The sequence below is a fragment of the Crocodylus porosus genome, unplaced genomic scaffold, assembly GCF_001723895.1.
Source record: "Crocodylus porosus isolate Cpor-Errol unplaced genomic scaffold, CroPor_comp1, whole genome shotgun sequence".
NCBI lineage: Eukaryota > Metazoa > Chordata > Crocodylia > Crocodylidae > Crocodylus > Crocodylus porosus.
In genome coordinates this window covers 84,468,134-84,484,846 of record NW_017728918.1, presented here as the reverse complement: position 1 = coordinate 84,484,846, position 16,713 = coordinate 84,468,134, and the positions used below count along the sequence as shown (strand labels likewise).

General features: G+C 43.2%; 1 protein-coding gene across 1 annotated transcript in view; it reads left to right on the top strand.

Moving 5' to 3' along the window:
• Positions 1–16,713, top strand: part of PREP (prolyl endopeptidase) — a 173,762-nt gene that overhangs the window by 110,193 nt on the left and 46,856 nt on the right. The window contains exon 10 of the mRNA XM_019537820.1: positions 4,541–4,644. Coding sequence (XP_019393365.1) covers positions 4,541–4,644 — 104 coding nt within the window. The remainder of the gene's footprint in view (positions 1–4,540; positions 4,645–16,713) is intronic.

Genomic DNA, 16,713 nt, shown 5'->3' with positions numbered 1-16,713 from the left:
GTTGAAACCCATCCTATTCTCGTCCGCCCACCCTTGTAACCTGTCTAGGTCTGATTGTAGCCTGTTGCATCCTTCCAGTGTGCGCACGTCCCCCACAAATCAGCAAATTTGAACAGGGTGCTTTTTACCCCCTCATCCAAATCGCTGATGAAGATGTTGAACAGTGCGGGCCCGAGGACCGAGCCCTGCAGAAGGACCCATCCACTACCACCCTCTGGGTGCGGCCCTCCAGCCAGTTGGCGACCCATTTGACTGTGTGGGTGTCTACACCACAGCCCCCCAGGCTAGTCTAACCTGCATAGATTGAACCAAATTGTAAGTGAATAGACATTCACTTTTGATTCCAGAAATACAGGCACATGCCTGCAGTGGCTCAGACCAGAAGCCAGGGGCCGCTAGAGTGAGCCCTCCCCTTCTACAGTGACTAAGAGAAGCTGATGGGGGGTGTGGCAGGAAAGGGGGCTGTGGCCAAGCCCTGGCAAGCCTAAGTATGATTAGGGAGGGGTTTAAACCTCCAGCCAGTGTGCCTGGAGATGGAGGGGAGAAGCAGCCCTTGCCAGGCTTTTTGGAGGGGGGTGGGAGCATGGTCAGACCCTGGGCTATGGCTGGCACTGAAGGTGTGAGCAGCAAGAGCAGGGGGTATGACCAGACCCTCCCCCACAAGCAGGACTGTTTCCCTCTCCTAATCATATTCCCAGCAGCCTATCTGCATGCTGCACAGCCTGCTGGGGGAACAGACATGGTGCTGTCTAAGCTGGAAGGAAAGAGAGGTGCCTTCTCAAACCTTGGCCTAAGAAATCCGATTACTACCCAAAGAGATTAGAACAATGGCATTGTAGTTTGGCTACAGGGGGGCAGGTGGGGGAGCTCTGGAACACTGCCTCAGTGGCCGGCTGGGCTGTCATGGAGGGCTCTCCCCCTCCTCCCCTGCTGCATGGCCAGGAGATATTCCACTGCCTTGGGGCTCAAGGCTGAAGGGACACAGTACTCTGGGGCAGGGGGAGAAACCAGCCACTGTGTGGTAGGTGGGGAAAACTGTGCTCCCAGCTCCCTGCACCTAGGCCAGGCAGAGCTGTCAGGGAGCCACTGTGGTGGGCAGGGCTCTCCCCCTCTTCTTGCTCCCCTGCTGCAGGGGAGTGCAGAGGGGGGTGCTCTGTGTGTTGTGGGAGGAGGAGGAGAGGAAGAGCCCTGCCTGCCACAGCAGCTCACTAACAGCCTGGTAGGTAAGAGCCCAGGGAGCCAGGACCAAACCGGGTGCACAGCTCCTGTGGCCCCAGCCTGAGCCACAGCTGGCTGGGAAGGGGCCAGCCCCTCTGCTCCCAGACCCAGCCCTGGGCAAGGTAGATGGATGGTGGGGCCGGGCTGGGCTGTGGGGTCAAGGCCATTCCCAGCATGCTGCAGCTCAGGCTGGGGCTGTGGGAGTTGTCCACCTGGATTTCTCCTAGCTCCCTGGGCTGGGCTGTCATGGAGCCACTGAGGCAGCACCACACAGAGCCCACCACCTGCCCCATGGTGGATGAGGAGGGGGAGAGCTCTACCCGCTGCAGTGGCTCCCTGACAGCCTGGCCTGGCCTGGCAGGGAGCTGGGAGCAAACAGCGCACAGCTCCTGCAGTCCAAGCCTGAGCCACAGCAATCTGGGAAGGGTCCTGCCCCCATAGCCCAGCTGGGCCCCACCATCTGCCTGGGGTTGGGGCTATGGGGCTGAGCCAAGACAAGCAGCGGTAGTGGCAGGGCTGGGAGGGGTGGCTATGGGGTACTAAGTGGCATTGGCATTAGACAGGTGTTGGGGGTTATGGCCACCCCAAAATTTGCCTTAGCCCCTGTAGCCACCCCTGCAAGACTCACTGCTGCTCCCTGCCCTGCACAGGCCATGGCAGCTCTGCCCACCCCACTCCCACTCTCAGCACAGCCCTTCCACCAGGAAGAGGTGTGCAGTCCCCAAGACACTAAGCAGCTGCTGCCCTTGTCAAGATCCCTGTCATGTGTGGCCAGACACCAGCCTGGCATGGCTCCCTGAGGCAAAGGGGGCAGGGAGGGAGTTTATTCCTCCCTTTCTCCCCTTTCCCTCTGGGGGACCCTAGTTGAGGTCTCCCTGGCCCCCTTTGCCTCAGGGGGCCATGCTGGACTGGCTTCTGACCACGCCCCCACCCCTGCTCCAGATAGAGCAAAGGGGCAGGGCCAGCCTGGCTCTCTGGAGCAGACAACACAGCCCAGCCCAGGTCTGCAGAGCATGCTGGGATGCTGGGGGACTCTGATTTAACTTAAACCAGAAAGGGGTCTGGGACACAAGTTCCATAAACCTATTTGACCTAAATCAATTAAGTCTTATACTGCATTCAGCCAGGTTTATCTTAAACCAGTTTGGATATTTTCAACTTGGTTTATATGCACTGAACTTCTGTTCTGTTACATGTTTAAACCGGTTCCAGATTACTTAAACCAGTTTATTTGTAACTTCTGTCCCTAGCCCTAGTGATGGTCTACAATAATGGCCAAGCCTTGGAAAGCCAAGGAAAATTATGTATTTGGATCACTTCTGTATCTCAAACCCTACTTCCTCCATGTCCCTTCATGTTTCCTCCTCTTGGAGGGTGCTCTCCACACTCTATGGGAAATGCTGTTTTTTGTGTATTCGTGTTATTTTCACCTTGTACGTTACAAATACAGAGAAGAAAAGAATTTAACTGAAAATCAGTAGTCCTGTATTTTTCATAATTTACCATGATAGAAGAGTTTTGAAGTATTACATGCTATAATTAGCATTGGCTTTCATCAGCTGTCCTTAAAAGAGTTTGCTTTTGTTTGCCAGTTTCAGTTTTCTAAGCTCTCGAAAACTGAGTAATAAGGCTCATTTTTATCAGAGATTTTGCTTTCTTAACTGTACACAGTCACTCAAAGCTTCTGAGGTACATGCTTCCTTTTTCAATTTTTTTTAAGTATCTAAATTGTTCTAGCCATAGTAATAATTTAATATTGCCGATTGCCCCACCATTTTTAGTTTAATTGCAGTAATATTTTCTCTGAGTGCTTTATTGCTGTGTAAGTTTAGTGCTCTTTTTCCTCAGTAAATATTTAAAACTGCTTAAGGGTCTGCAGTCTTTAAAGCAACACAATTATGAATAATTAAAATTAGATGCTAATATTATAGTTAATTTACAGTCATGTTGTATTGACTAAGATCAAGGGCCTGTGGAAACCATGATACACAACTCTGTCCTGAGGATCATATAAACTAAGGACCCAATTCTGCAAAATCTTCAGTGTGTCCTTATTTTCAGAACTGGGTCCTAAAAGAGGGATGTTACAATCTGAAAGGCAAATTTTGCCTAGCCTTTGCTATCCCTATCCCTAACCCTTTAATGGTAGATCTAAATAAAAGGAAACGGGATACATGGTGCTGTTCACTCCATACATAATGCAGTGTAGTAAACTGCACCCTGCAGTGTGTTGCAGCAGGTATGTTGTTAAAGTTTGATGGATGTTAGTGAAGGCATTTTGCCTCCCTGAGCTGAATACTTCCTTGCTTATGGAGCGTGCAGGGTAAACCCACGAGCTATGGAGAAACAAGTGCCAACACCATTGATGTCAGGGAGTTTTTGATCCAGGATTGGAAAGAGCCTTGTAGTTCAGGATCCAGTCTCCTGCTATTGTAGGGAACTTCATGCAATCTCATTTATAAACATGTCAGTCTCCAATTTTAAAAGTAGTTAGGTTCTTGCTCCATTCCTATTGTAAGGCTGTTCCAGAATCTCATTGCTCTAATGGTTGGGAATCTACTTCAGATTCTACTTTATATCCCTTTGTTCTTGTACCAAACATTGTTCTTTATCTTTGACAGCTCTTCTTCCTCCATGGTTTTTGCTCCTAGTGGGTTTAAAGACAGCAATCATGCCCCCTCTTGGGCTTTTTTAGTCTCCTTTTATACAACAGGCCATCCGTTCCCCTAGTAACTTTTTTTTTCCTCCTGTTCTGTAGATTCCATGGTTGTATGAGGCCAGGGCAGTTTCCCCCCCTATATAGCCAGGACTGCTTAGGGTTCCTGACCTGAAGCCAGAGTCCTAAGTTGTTCCCTTCACCCCTGCTGGAAGAAGAAGAAATATAATGAGGAAAGAAGCATACTACCTGAAAGACAAAAGCAAAACCCTTCTTTTGCAATGTTGTGGCTTAAGACCTAGGTTTAAGCAATCCATTGGATTATAGGGACTTAACACCTGTAACCTGAGTTTCTTTCTTGAATTTGGGCAACAAGAATTGCCCAGTTTTCAGGCATACTTTCTTTGCAATGAAAAATCTTTTTAATTCTGTTTAGTTCATTGTGATAGTCTAACTTTACAAGCTTAGTATTACCAGTGATGATTGTTCTTCATGTGAAAAAATTCACTCTTCAATGAGAAAGTGTATGTTACTTGTTGCATTTTTTTTAATGTACCAAGGTTGCTTTTTTACCCAACTGAGTTGACATTAGTTGACATGACTTCCAATAAATGTCCTTTTAATGATGAATGTGCACTAAATTTATAAACTTGCACTCTGTTTTAGGTATTATTTATCACTGTGATCTGACCAAAGAGGAACTGGAGCCAAGAGTTTTCCGGGAGGTGACTGTGAAAGGATTTGATCCTTCAGTTTACCAGACAATTCAGGTAATAAAGAAAATGTGGTTCTTTCTATCTTATTGCATAATAATCCCCTGTGCAAGGGTTCATAGTTAGGTGAAGGTAAAATTGCTTTAAATTGACTCCTGTGTTTGGATTCTATTTCAAAAGTGCAGAGCTTTGAAGCAGTAAATAGCAGTCCTAAACCTGCATCTTCCTGGCTCATGAGGCTTAAAATGCGATAACATTTTGCCACAGTCTCTATTCTGTGATTGCTTTCCCCCTTTTTTTAATATAGTCATCCTTTGTAACAGCCTTTCTGTATGAGGCTGAATTACTCCTTCCTTGATAGCCTACATCCACACCCTGACCCACAGAGAGTGAGAGGTGGCACAGGGCAGCAGTGACAACAGAGGGACAGATTTTCTTGTACACCAGTCTCTTACCAGTCATGTCCTATCTTCCCTACTACAAATGTAATACACAGGAACCCATCCCAGGGAGCAGCAAAGACAGATAATGCAGTACCTGCTTTACTCCCACCACTATCACTGAAAAACCTTCTGATGTCTTTAGGGCTCACTACAGAGCATATAGAGCATATAAATTAATGTATAGATTAGCAAATAGCTAACATCAAATGCAAGAGCATAACTTGAGAAGGGTCTCATTAATATTACTAACCATCTTGTTTAGAAAGACAAGAGACTATTCACTGAAGTGAACAGGAAAATTGTTCTCTTACAGGGTGTGTGAGAGAGAAAAGTGCCACGATGTATGCTTTTCTGAGAAGTGCCATAGTGTATTAAACTTATTCCAGCAGCATCGTGATTACATACTGTGAAACTGTTGCTGCTCCTGTAGAAGTCAACGGGTACTTGGCTTTGTATTTACTCTGGTACTTTGCTCTCTCTATTTGCACTGCTGCCTGCTAAGATAAAACAAGGAGCAAAGGTTCATAATGCTTTTAAAAAGCATACAAATATTATTAATATTTCTAATGTAAAACCTCATAGGGGGAAACAGCTTCCCTGTGCAAGTCTGCCTACAAGACTTTGATGTTAGATTCAAAGTTTTTCTTGTCAAGGATCATCCTTTTGTTCCGTGTTGTACAGTGTCTGAGACAATGAGATTTAATTCATGATGAGCTATAGAACAGCTAAGTTCTGACATGCTGTAATGGTTAATTCAGGATTCTATTGATTCGGAAGTAGAGGCTAAAATATAGTGAATGCCAGCCAGTATAATTAATGGAAAGCAGGTATGTTATTGTTTTGACCAGATTATAGATCCTGCTGATAAAAGCAACTGTGTTGATGCATCATGTTTAGATTTCTCTGTGGCGTTTGTCTTGATATTGCCTGGCAGCTTGATTAAAAAATTACATTATGTAGACTTAACAAGGCACACAGAAGCCTTAAAAACGTACAGATCTTAAAATGTTGCTGTTAACGGGGAGAAATCAATGAGCAAGACCTTTGTTAGTGAAATCCAATACAATTTATATTTTTCTCAATAATCTAGATGATGATGTAACATTCCATATATGGTACAAAGATAAATGGGATAGTAAGTAATGAGAAGGAAATAATACTTTCCCATAATAATCAGAAACACTTTATTAAATGGTCGCTGTCCAAAAATATGCATTCTGGTATAGACAAATGTATATAAATAAAGTCTGTACCCATGAGATGGAAGGCTGTCTTAGAAAAAGAATTGGAAGTCATCCTAGATGGGTGCATTCAATATAAGCTCTCCATGCAGCATGCTGGTCTGATATGATTAAAAAGTAGACTATCAAGTCAAAGGAGAGAAGTGATCTTGTGCCCTGTACACAGCTTTGGTAAGACCGCAGCTAAAGTACTGTATCCCGGTCCAGCGAAATACTGTAAAGAAGTTCAAAGGAGAGTCATAAAAATTGTCCCGGGAGCTGAAAAATAAGACGTACAGTGTGAATGGAGTTCCATTTATTCAGCTTATTGAAGAGAAGGTTGAGAGGTGACTTGTGTATTTAAAAATGACAAATGAAAAAGAGATATCACAGATGGAAGAAGGACTCAGTGTCAGTTTTGCAAAGCAAATCATAAGTTCCATTCTGTAGGAGTTCAAGCTTGAAATAAGTTTCGTAGCAGAAAGGATAAGTAGGATTACAACATCTTTCCAGGGGAGGTGGTAGATTACCATTCCTAGAGTCTTTAGAAGGAAATTAGATATTTTTTCTGAAGGATGTGTGTTAATTTTGCTTCCACAAAAATTTCTATGGCCCATGTGTACAGGACATCTAACCAGGAAATCTATGAAAATACAGAAGAGTTTATACCTCCCTCTTAGTTATTGTAAATTGCCTCATCCATCAGTGATTGAGTCTACAGAAGGAAGCATGATGACATTTGTAGAGGCCAAAGATGTACTAGCAGAGAATATGTTGTTACTTATTGGCTTGAATTCATAAGGGAGACTTCTTTTGGATGCCTTCAGAGGATGTAGAGTTGAAAGGAAGGAAACAATATTTTTGATGTGAATGAACATGGTTATATGATTGTAACACTACTAGCCAGTTAAGTGAGATGATAATGGAATTGAAATATCCATGTAATTAAAAAAAAGATTTAGAAGGAATTCTTATACATTAAGAGTGCTGTATTTTTCTAGCAATTAGAGTATTTCAGGCGGAATCCAAATGCCACTTCTACATATGAATCAATTTCACATTACAGTTAGGTAAAGTAAAATACTAATAAAAATAATTTGTTAAATTAACAGAGTTCTTCACATCCATAAGGCTGTAAATTTAGAAAGGCCTCCAAACAGAGGAAAGAGTTGCCGCCTTTGAGTTAACTACTTTTTGTACACAACCATCAAATTCATTTTAAAATTACTTTATTGAAAAAGCCATTGCATGCTCTAATTGCAGTGAGCCAAATCATGGGTTTGGCATGAGATCCATCTTAGGAGCAATACATTGCTGTACTGATCCTACAAGAGGAGTGACTTCTTAAATGACCACTCCTGTGTATTCCCCTGCCAACCACTCCAGAGATGGAGTGTACTGTATTGCAGTAAGACCCAAAACTACAAAGCCGGCCAAATAGTGCCACTAGGTATACTGTAGAGAGGAATCAAGGTGACACTATTCATTGGTTATTTCCTACCTAATTTTGTATGGGGAGGAAAGGAATCTAAAGGCTTTGTGTCTCTTCCACAAGGAATCTTCATGTGCAAGTTAATCTGGACAGTAGCCATAAACCTCTCTGTAGTTCTGTGTCACCCTTGAGCTCCAGCTACAATTCAGGTGTGAAAAAGGTCCCTACAGCTCTTATGAGTACTTCTCTTCACCCAGGGTCAGGTTTCCTCACTCGTCTGCCACATCTTGATGGAAATGTGATAAGGAGGGATTCAGAGGTGTTATGTCATACCTGTTGCCAGTAGTACTCGTGTCGTCAGCGCGGCTGGTCCTGGGGCTCCACCTCCCCCACACTCCAGTCCACTCACCTACCATGCAAGTCGGAACACTGTGGTCCACGGCTGTTGGTTCTAGCCCCTGGAGCTTTCCTGTCAGGGCTCACTATCAATTGTTGTCTCAGGAAGATCGGTCTTAAGACTTCATCCTGTCCAGCTCCACTGTGGTTGCCTCTGCTTCGGTCCTCTGAGCGGCAGCTGCATTAGAACAACAGAACAATGAAGGATAACAAGAAAATAAACAACCACTCCAGTGTCCACTCTGGGCTCCCTCCAGCTGGGGAAGTTTCCCAGCTTTCTGCCCCACCCGCAGGCTCAGCGTGCTGGGGGGTGACCCACAACCTGGGCATCCCAAGGCTGCCCTCAGCTCAGTCCCCACTCCCTCCCTCCCTTGCACAGCATTTGCTGTGGTTTTTAAACTCCCCACAGAGGCGCCTGAGGCTGATGTCATCAGCTGGGCACCAGATCTTAATTTACAGTTGATTGAAAAGCCAGTGCAGCGGAGTTGCGTGCTACTCCTGCCCCAGCACCAGCCTACCTTCCGGTAAGTTCCCTATCTGCCCCGGGGTCCCCTGTCCGTGCTTGGGGTTGCTGGGGCAGGCTCTGAGATCCCCTGACTCTTGTGAGAGGCTCCAGCAGCCACATCAGGCAAGCGTGAAGCTCAAAAGGATGGACACTAGACAAAATATGCAGAAAATCATACACTGATGATAACTACTATAGAATACATAACTTTGTATAACAACCTCTGTTTCATCATTTGTAATTCACATCAGAACTGATAAATATGAGAAGAAAGTTTTGACTAGATCAAAGCAAATCTGAGTCTGCAAATGTCCTCTATTTCAATACGGAGAAATACAAGGTGCTCCACCTTGGAAATAAAAACATGCATCACGCTTATAGGCTCAGCAATGCTACACTCACTGCATGACCGAAAGAGACTTGGAGGTCATGATTGACCACAAGATGAATATGAGCCACCAATGTGATACCACAGCTGACAAAGCTAACTGAACTCTGGATTGCATCTAACAATGCATCTCAAGCAAGACCCAAGATGTCATCCTCCTGCTTGATAAGGCCACAGCTGAAGTACTGCATCCAATTCTGGGCTCCACAATTTAGGAAGGACGTGAAGAAGTTTGAAAGAGTCCAGAGGAGAGCCACACGCATGATCAGAGGGCAAGAGAGCAGGCCTTATGAAGAGAGGCTGTGGGCTATGGGACTATTCAGTGTGGAGAAGCACAGCCTCAAGGGTGACCTGGTGACAGCCTATAAGTACATAAGGGGTGTGCATCAGAACTTGGGGGAACACCTGTTCACCGGAGCACCTGAGGGGATGACAAGGTCCAACGGTCACAAACTCCTGCAAGACTGTTTTAGGTTGAACATAAGGAAAAATTCCTTTACTGTCTGAACCCCTAAGGCCTGGAACAGACTCCCCCAGAGGTGGTACAAGCACCTACCCTGGACACTTTCAAGAAACATTTGGACACCTAACTTGCTGGGATCCTTTGACCCTAGCTGACTTCCTGCCCATGGGCAGGGGAATGGACCCAGTGATCTTCTGAGGTCCCTTCCAGCCCTAATGTCTATGAAATCTATGAAAAAGTAGTACAACTAAAGGAATGCTCCCCCACAAAGTTTTCTACATTTATTCTTATCCACACTCCTGGCATTCTTCCTAGATTTCCTTGTGTATCATATATGAAACTTATAATGAGTTTTTCTGTAGTAGCCTCTGCATATAACTGAGTGTTAAAACTGATGGAAGGCATGCTGTGTGTGTGTGTGTATGTTAAGCTATATGGGCGCATCCCCATGAGTGGAAATGTGCATTCCCCAGGGACAGTAACCAGTGGCACAAATTTGTGCCACAGCTAGTTGTACCTAGGGAACGTCCCTGCACCTGAGCTGGCCCCAGAAGATGCATCTGGGGTTCTGGGGGTCTCCCAGGGGTGCGGCAATGGCGATCTGGGCACGCTGAACCTGGCCAGTAGCTGGAATGTGCCTCTGGTTGGCCAAGCTCTGGTTTTAAGCAGTGCGTGTTGCCACCATGTGTGCCACCCTGCTTTTTTCTGGCACAGGCTTTTTTGACACGGGGATCTCCCGGTGTAAAAAAACCCCTGCCACACTGCAAATTAGCAGTGCAATGAATACCTGCATGTGCGGCATGTGCAGTTTGCAGCGCCACCGACAGGTCTGCAGCATTATCAGCTGCATGTGCAGACTCATCTGGATGTGCCCTATGATAAAAATGAAAACTGTCAACTGCCAGATTATGTTCTTTTGGGCCTATTCTCAGAGCTGAATTGATAGTTAGCGGCAAAACCCTCCCTGTGATTTGCAGAAGTTAGACTATTATAACCCCAGGTAGCACATCAAAGATTCACTGTAGGTTCTTTGATTACATTTTATATTAAATGGAGCTAATAATCTTTATCTGTCTAGTGCAGTAGTCTCCAATCTTTTCATGATGAACATCACTTTTTGTAAGTAAAGGGCACCTCAGGATCTACCAACCCTGTCTTGCCCCCTGCCCTGCACCACACCTCAGCCCCCGCCTCCCAGAGAAGCTGCCCAGGGTCTTACCCTATTCACCCAGCCTGGCCCGGGCAACGGGGCATGGCTCAGCCCACCCGCATGCATCCTGCAGCTCCCAATCGTGGAGCCTCTGACGGGCTGAGATTGACTGTTACAATTCCACGATCAGCCACCAGTTGGTGACCACTGACCGTGTGCTTCTTATGTGGAAAGTTTTCATTCTCTGTTTATTGTTTGCTGCATATTATTATGATACTTTTCAGGCAGTAGTAAAAGGTCATAGACCTTTACAGGAAATTTTTTCTCAGTTGTGTTTTACTTAGTGAATACATAATGTTTATAAAAAGCTGTTACTGTGTAAATATCATGAATACCACTTTAAATAGAGGTCTCCATTTTATCATTATGAACTTGCCAGCTGAGCTTTCATGTGCTTTTTAATATTTACACTTCATAGTAACACCTAATCATGGATAAACAGGCTGCTGTCCTGGCTCAGAATTCACCTACTTTTATGATAGCATGCAAGATTATAGGTGTTGAATCAGTAAGCACTGAATGAGTTGTTTGGATTCTTTGGCCATTCTTCAAATATCTTCCAGTCTTGTGTTTAAAATAGTTTAAGATTACAGAAGAATATATGTCCCTTTCAGAAGGTATATTTATGACTGTGACATTCATGGTACATAGTTTCATTTAGAAGTAACTGACATTTTATACATTGTAGTAATACAAGGAAACAGGGAAAGGAAGAAAGTTTTACAAAGTCATATACTTTCTCAGGATCAGAATTCACAGTTTCTGTACAACTTGTTTATGTGAGGACTGAGTAGCACAGGGTATTAATTATCATATTGTTCTGTTCCCACCCTTCCCCCAATCAAGACCAGAGTTCAAATAGTGAATTGTTTTCAAAGAAAAACAAGGGTGCCGTCATTTTAGTCCCTAATAGACACTGATCTACCACATACAGTTTGTTACAATTGGTAATCCGTGCTTCAGGGAAGCATAAAACTAAAAGAAGACGAGTCAGGATTAAAGATGAGTGGCAAAATTGTGGGAGAAACTTGTGCACAACACTTGCCCATGCTATTACTGGATCTTGTCATTGCTATTAGTACATCATTTAACAAGCATTAAAATTAAAGAGAGAATTAAGATGAAAGAGGACAGTGTAGGGAAATTGTGTCCCAAAGAAGTTGTCTCATTTAGCTCTGCCTAGCAAAGTAGGAGCTTCGATTACACTGTTTTTAAAAGTGGATATAAAGGGCTTCTCTTTGTTTCTTTTCCTTTTATCATAGATGAGTAATTCCCTCAAGCATAGAGATAACTTTCAATAATTCTGTCATATGTATTAAGATACAACAACCTTAAAAAAGTCATATACTTCAGATGAGTGTCCTGTTACCATGCAAAATTTAAAATACTCTTCACTTCCTTTTATAAGTAAAAAAATGGTTCTGTACTGTTTTCAGTCTTCTTCATCCTTTCTTCCTTTGTCTGTTTAATGTAAAATGCTCACCTGTAGATTTTTGAAGGGTGGCTAATCGATTATGATTTTGAAGCATCCTTATTCAGGTTTGTTCTGAGTGGCCAGAGTATCTCGATTCCTATCTTCATCTCATTGAAAAAGAAAAAATATTTATATGAGAAAGGGCAAAACTGGGTATCTGTCATTGACTGCTTCAAATTTACTGCATTTAGTTCCTTGTGGCTTGGTGTTTCAGGGGGTAAAAAAAATTTGGCCATCCCTTTTTTTGTTTTAGTTTTTAATGCCTGCCACAGCGTGGCAGTCTTATACCCCTTTCATTTACAAACGGAGGGAATATTGCTGTTAAGTCGCTTCAGCTTTCAGCAGAACTCTTAAGAAGAGCACCAAATGTTTCAGCTCTTATCTTTTCCAGTAGTTTGGCAATGACTATATTGCTGGCATCAAGACAACAGTCCTGTTCTAGAGGACATCAGCAAAATCATGTTGACAACTCTGGCATTGCTGGCTGCAGGTCTTGTGAATTCAGTGTAGGTAGTAGCTTTATTTGCCATTTTAAACAGCCAATGCCTGTTCTTATTGCAATTCTGTGAGAAGATGCAACTCAAAATGCAATGATTCTATATTTCTGAGTCCTAGATAAATAGTAGAACCTGCATATTTCTTACATGTATCATTCCTTTAAAAGAAAGGCTCCTTCAACACTGGAAACTAGTAAAAACTAGAAGAACTTCTATAAGAGCTTCCATAAACATAAGTGGGAGATACCTTAGAGTGCCTATACGTGAGCACAGAGGCTGCTCTGATGTGCTGTAATTCCACTATGACTTACGGTAGTATTAAAATACTAGTACTTTCACCTTGGCTGGCACATAGCTTGTGTGACTCAACAGTCCCAACCTTCTAATTATTGTAATATTTTCTTTCTGTTAAACATGCAGGAAGATGAAGAGATTATACAGTGTTAGGCAATTTATAGAAGATTCAGGCCCAAGATTTCATATTAAGCATTCGCTATTCATCAAAGGAGTGATACTGTAAGCCTTTTTAGTAGTCTAGCTTAAAACAAGAACAGTATACTTTTCTTGTGACTTGCCTTTTAAAATGCTTCACTCTAAACTGCTCTGAGCCTGTTATTCCCACTTATAATGAAAAGAAATATTAAGGTGGTGGTTTTGGTCCCATGCTGCAGTCGGTTCGTCTTTCACTTTGAACTTACCAAAACATAATGCCAAAATAATAAAGGTTGGAGTAATTTTAGAACCACTGATTCTTGTGTATGAGACTCATTTACTGCAGGGTTGTCCAATTTGCAGGCCTCCAGCTGCAAACTGCTCACAAGTGTTTCTTTTGTGTCCTGTTGGATGCTACGTAAGTGCTGCTCCCTCCACAGCCCTGGCTGCTACTGCCACTTGGGTCTCCAGGCTCCCCGTCCCTCCAGCTGTCACTTCCTTCCCCTGCCCCTGGTGACAGGACAGTGACAGCTTGCAGGGCCCAGAGAGCATGGGACTGGAAGGGGGCAAACAATGGGAGAGCAGCCATGTGGTGCAGTGAAGGTAAGAGCACTCACATGGCAGGGGTGGGGAGGCAGTGGCAGCTCCATAGTTGGACAGTCCTGACTTCCTGCATACAGGTATTTCTAGGAACCAGATCTTAAAGAAATTATAATGGAATTATAATAATTAGTTTTTCCTTTTTTCATACTTTTCCTAGTGTTTATGAACAGTCAGCTCTAATATTGATCTCACATCCATGAACACATTACTATTTTAATTAACTTCCTTAGTTATAAGTAGGAATTCCAAAATGCTGCTCTCCTTTCTATTAATTTAGGAAACAAGAGTTTTCCAGTTCTGATAACGGTAAAGTTCACATTGATTTCAGCGGTTCAGATCAAGCCCGTAAGATTTTCCAATAAAAGCACATGGCATGCAGAAGTAACACAGCATTTTCCCTGAACTGTTTCTTCAGTCCTTGCCCAGGCAAAAACGCTATTGAAATTGGACAGTTTTACCAGACTGCAGATTGCAAGAACAGACCTGTGAGGAGAAAGATAAGTGATAACTAGAAGAATGTCACATTTACTTTCCTTATTCAGTATTTTATTTGGGTTTGTGCACAGATCTATATATGAAACTTTCCACTGCTTACCTCCCTGATAACATCCATGGTGGCTAGTTAGATAAGGGACCTCTTGTCTGGATGTGGGAATCATTTACTCCCCAGGGCGTATTCCTTACTCTGCCTCGTGGAGTCTACCAAAATGGGTGTTAAATTGTCACAATCATTTTGTGATGATCACACCTTTTTTCTCAAGGAGTGAACTCTCAAATCCTGTTTTGCACAGCTGACAAAAAGACTTTATGAAGTTGCAGTTTTTGGTCATCACTTGTGCAGCCCAAATTCAACCTGTTAATCTAGAAAGAAGGCAGCACTGCATTCTGTTACGAGTCCTGTGAGATGTCCTGCTTGTCTAGAATGCTGATGCTGAGTTTAGGTGGACAAGGTTCTTTGGGTAAATGTGATGGCTTTTATTAGACCAACTAAATAGTTGGAAAAGTTGTTCTTTGCAAGCTTTCGGACACAAACACCCTTCTTCACCCTTCTAGGGAGAGTCTGCTGGTGTTATGTGTTCTCCATGCTAGAATAGAAGGCAAAACGCAGTTCTGCAAATATGTGGCAGGGAGGATCAGAGGGGATTAGAGACAAGAGGTGATGAGGGGAGAAGTGGTATAATGTTGACTTCATGATAGAATGAAGCTGGTAAAATGTAGACAGGTTACCTGGGGTTATTAAATGTTGAGTAGGTTATAGTGTGCCATAAATCCAATTTCTATATTTAGCACATGATTTTTTTATATCCAGTAGATTTATGAAGTGAAGTTCATAGGCTTGTCTACGAAAGGTTTTTTGTAAATTCCCTTTGAGGATTAAACTGAGAGAGTGGTTGTCTTGTGAGAAGTGTGCACCCACAATTAATCAGGTATTCCTGTTTTTGATAGATTTTTGGTGTGCATGCATTCTGGTGCACAGTTGTTTTTGGTCTTTCATAAGTATTTTCCATCAGGGCATTTAGTGCACTGGATGAGATGTACTACATTCTGGAGGTGCAGGTGCAAGATCCAGGAATGGTGGTGGTTCTGTTGTGGGGTGTAGTTACTGTGGGAATGTTGGAGATGTGTTGGCAGGTTTTACATTTCTTGTCCAAGTATGGTCTGGATCCATTCGGTGTCCTTTGGGCCACAGGGCATTTGCTTCTGGTGATGAGGTTGGCGAGGTTTGGTGCTAATTTGAAGGCTAGGATGGGTGGTTCTGGAAAGATCTCTTTAAGAATTGGGTCTGCTTCTAGTATGGGTTACTACTGCCTGAGGATTTTCCATATAGGTTCCAGGGAAGGATGGTGTGTCATAACTAAGGTGTGCGATTCATGGGGATTTTCTTTTTGTACTGCAGCAATTCTTCCCATGGCATCCAGATGGCTCTTTCAAAAGTGTGACCTATCTGGAAGAGTGTCCTTGTTGAGTAAAAGCCCTTTTGAGATTTGCAAGGTGACGATCGCAGGTATTCTCAGTGCAAATTTGGTGGTATTGGAGGGCTTTCGCTGTATATTAGTTTTCTTGGTGTGTTTAGGGTGATTGCTGGTTCTATGTAGATGTTGGTCCAAGGGTCCATGAGGTTTCTTATATATGGTGGTTTGTATTTTACCATTCTGGATAGTGAACATAGTGTCTAAAAAGGAAATGTTGATGCTGGAGTATTCAAGAGAGAGTCTGGTGGAGGGGTGATGATTATTGAATTTGTGACAGAAATCAATCAGACTGGAGGTCTTCAGTCCAAATGATGATGTCATCTATATTTCTTAGGTGTAGCATAGGTTTGATAGTGCAGTTATTGAGGAATTCTTATTCCAGGTAGGCCATTAAGAAAGGTTGGCATGTTGTGGGGCCATTTTGGTGTCCATAGCTATGCCCATGGTCTGGAGAAAGTGTTGTTTTTTGAAAGTGAAGTTGTTGTAGGTGAGGATGAAGTGTAAAAGTTCAGTAATATCTTTTAGGTCTATATTCTGAGTTTTAGTCTTGCTCTTGTAGATACGTCAGACAGGCTTGGATGCCTTGTGGGATGTTGGTATATAAACTAGTAACATCCATGGTGGCTAGGAGGTATTGCTGGAAAGCTCATCTGTGTTTTTCTTAGAAAGCCTGTTGTGTCTTGGGCAAAACTCAGTTTTTGGGTGACAAAATGTTTTAGGGTGGATTTGATGAAACCTGATAGTTCCTTGGTTAGGGTTCCATAGTTGAATATGATAGGTCTGCCTGGGTTCCCTTGTTTTGTAGGTTTTAGGAAGCATGTAAAAATGCTGACTTTAGTGACTTTTTCACTTGTCCACTAATAGTGCTATGAGTAGAGTGATAGAACACTAGATTTCCAAAGAACAATACTTTCTTAATAAGGGAACAGTGATAAACATAGGTCTTATGTCTCTTCCAGCAGCACGATGAGAAAGGTAATGGCTCTGAAATTAGATCTGATCTGCAGAGCAACAGTAATTATATTGAGAAGTCAAAATCACATTGCTTGGCTTAGTCCTAATTTTGTATTACTCCCATTTTGCACCTGTT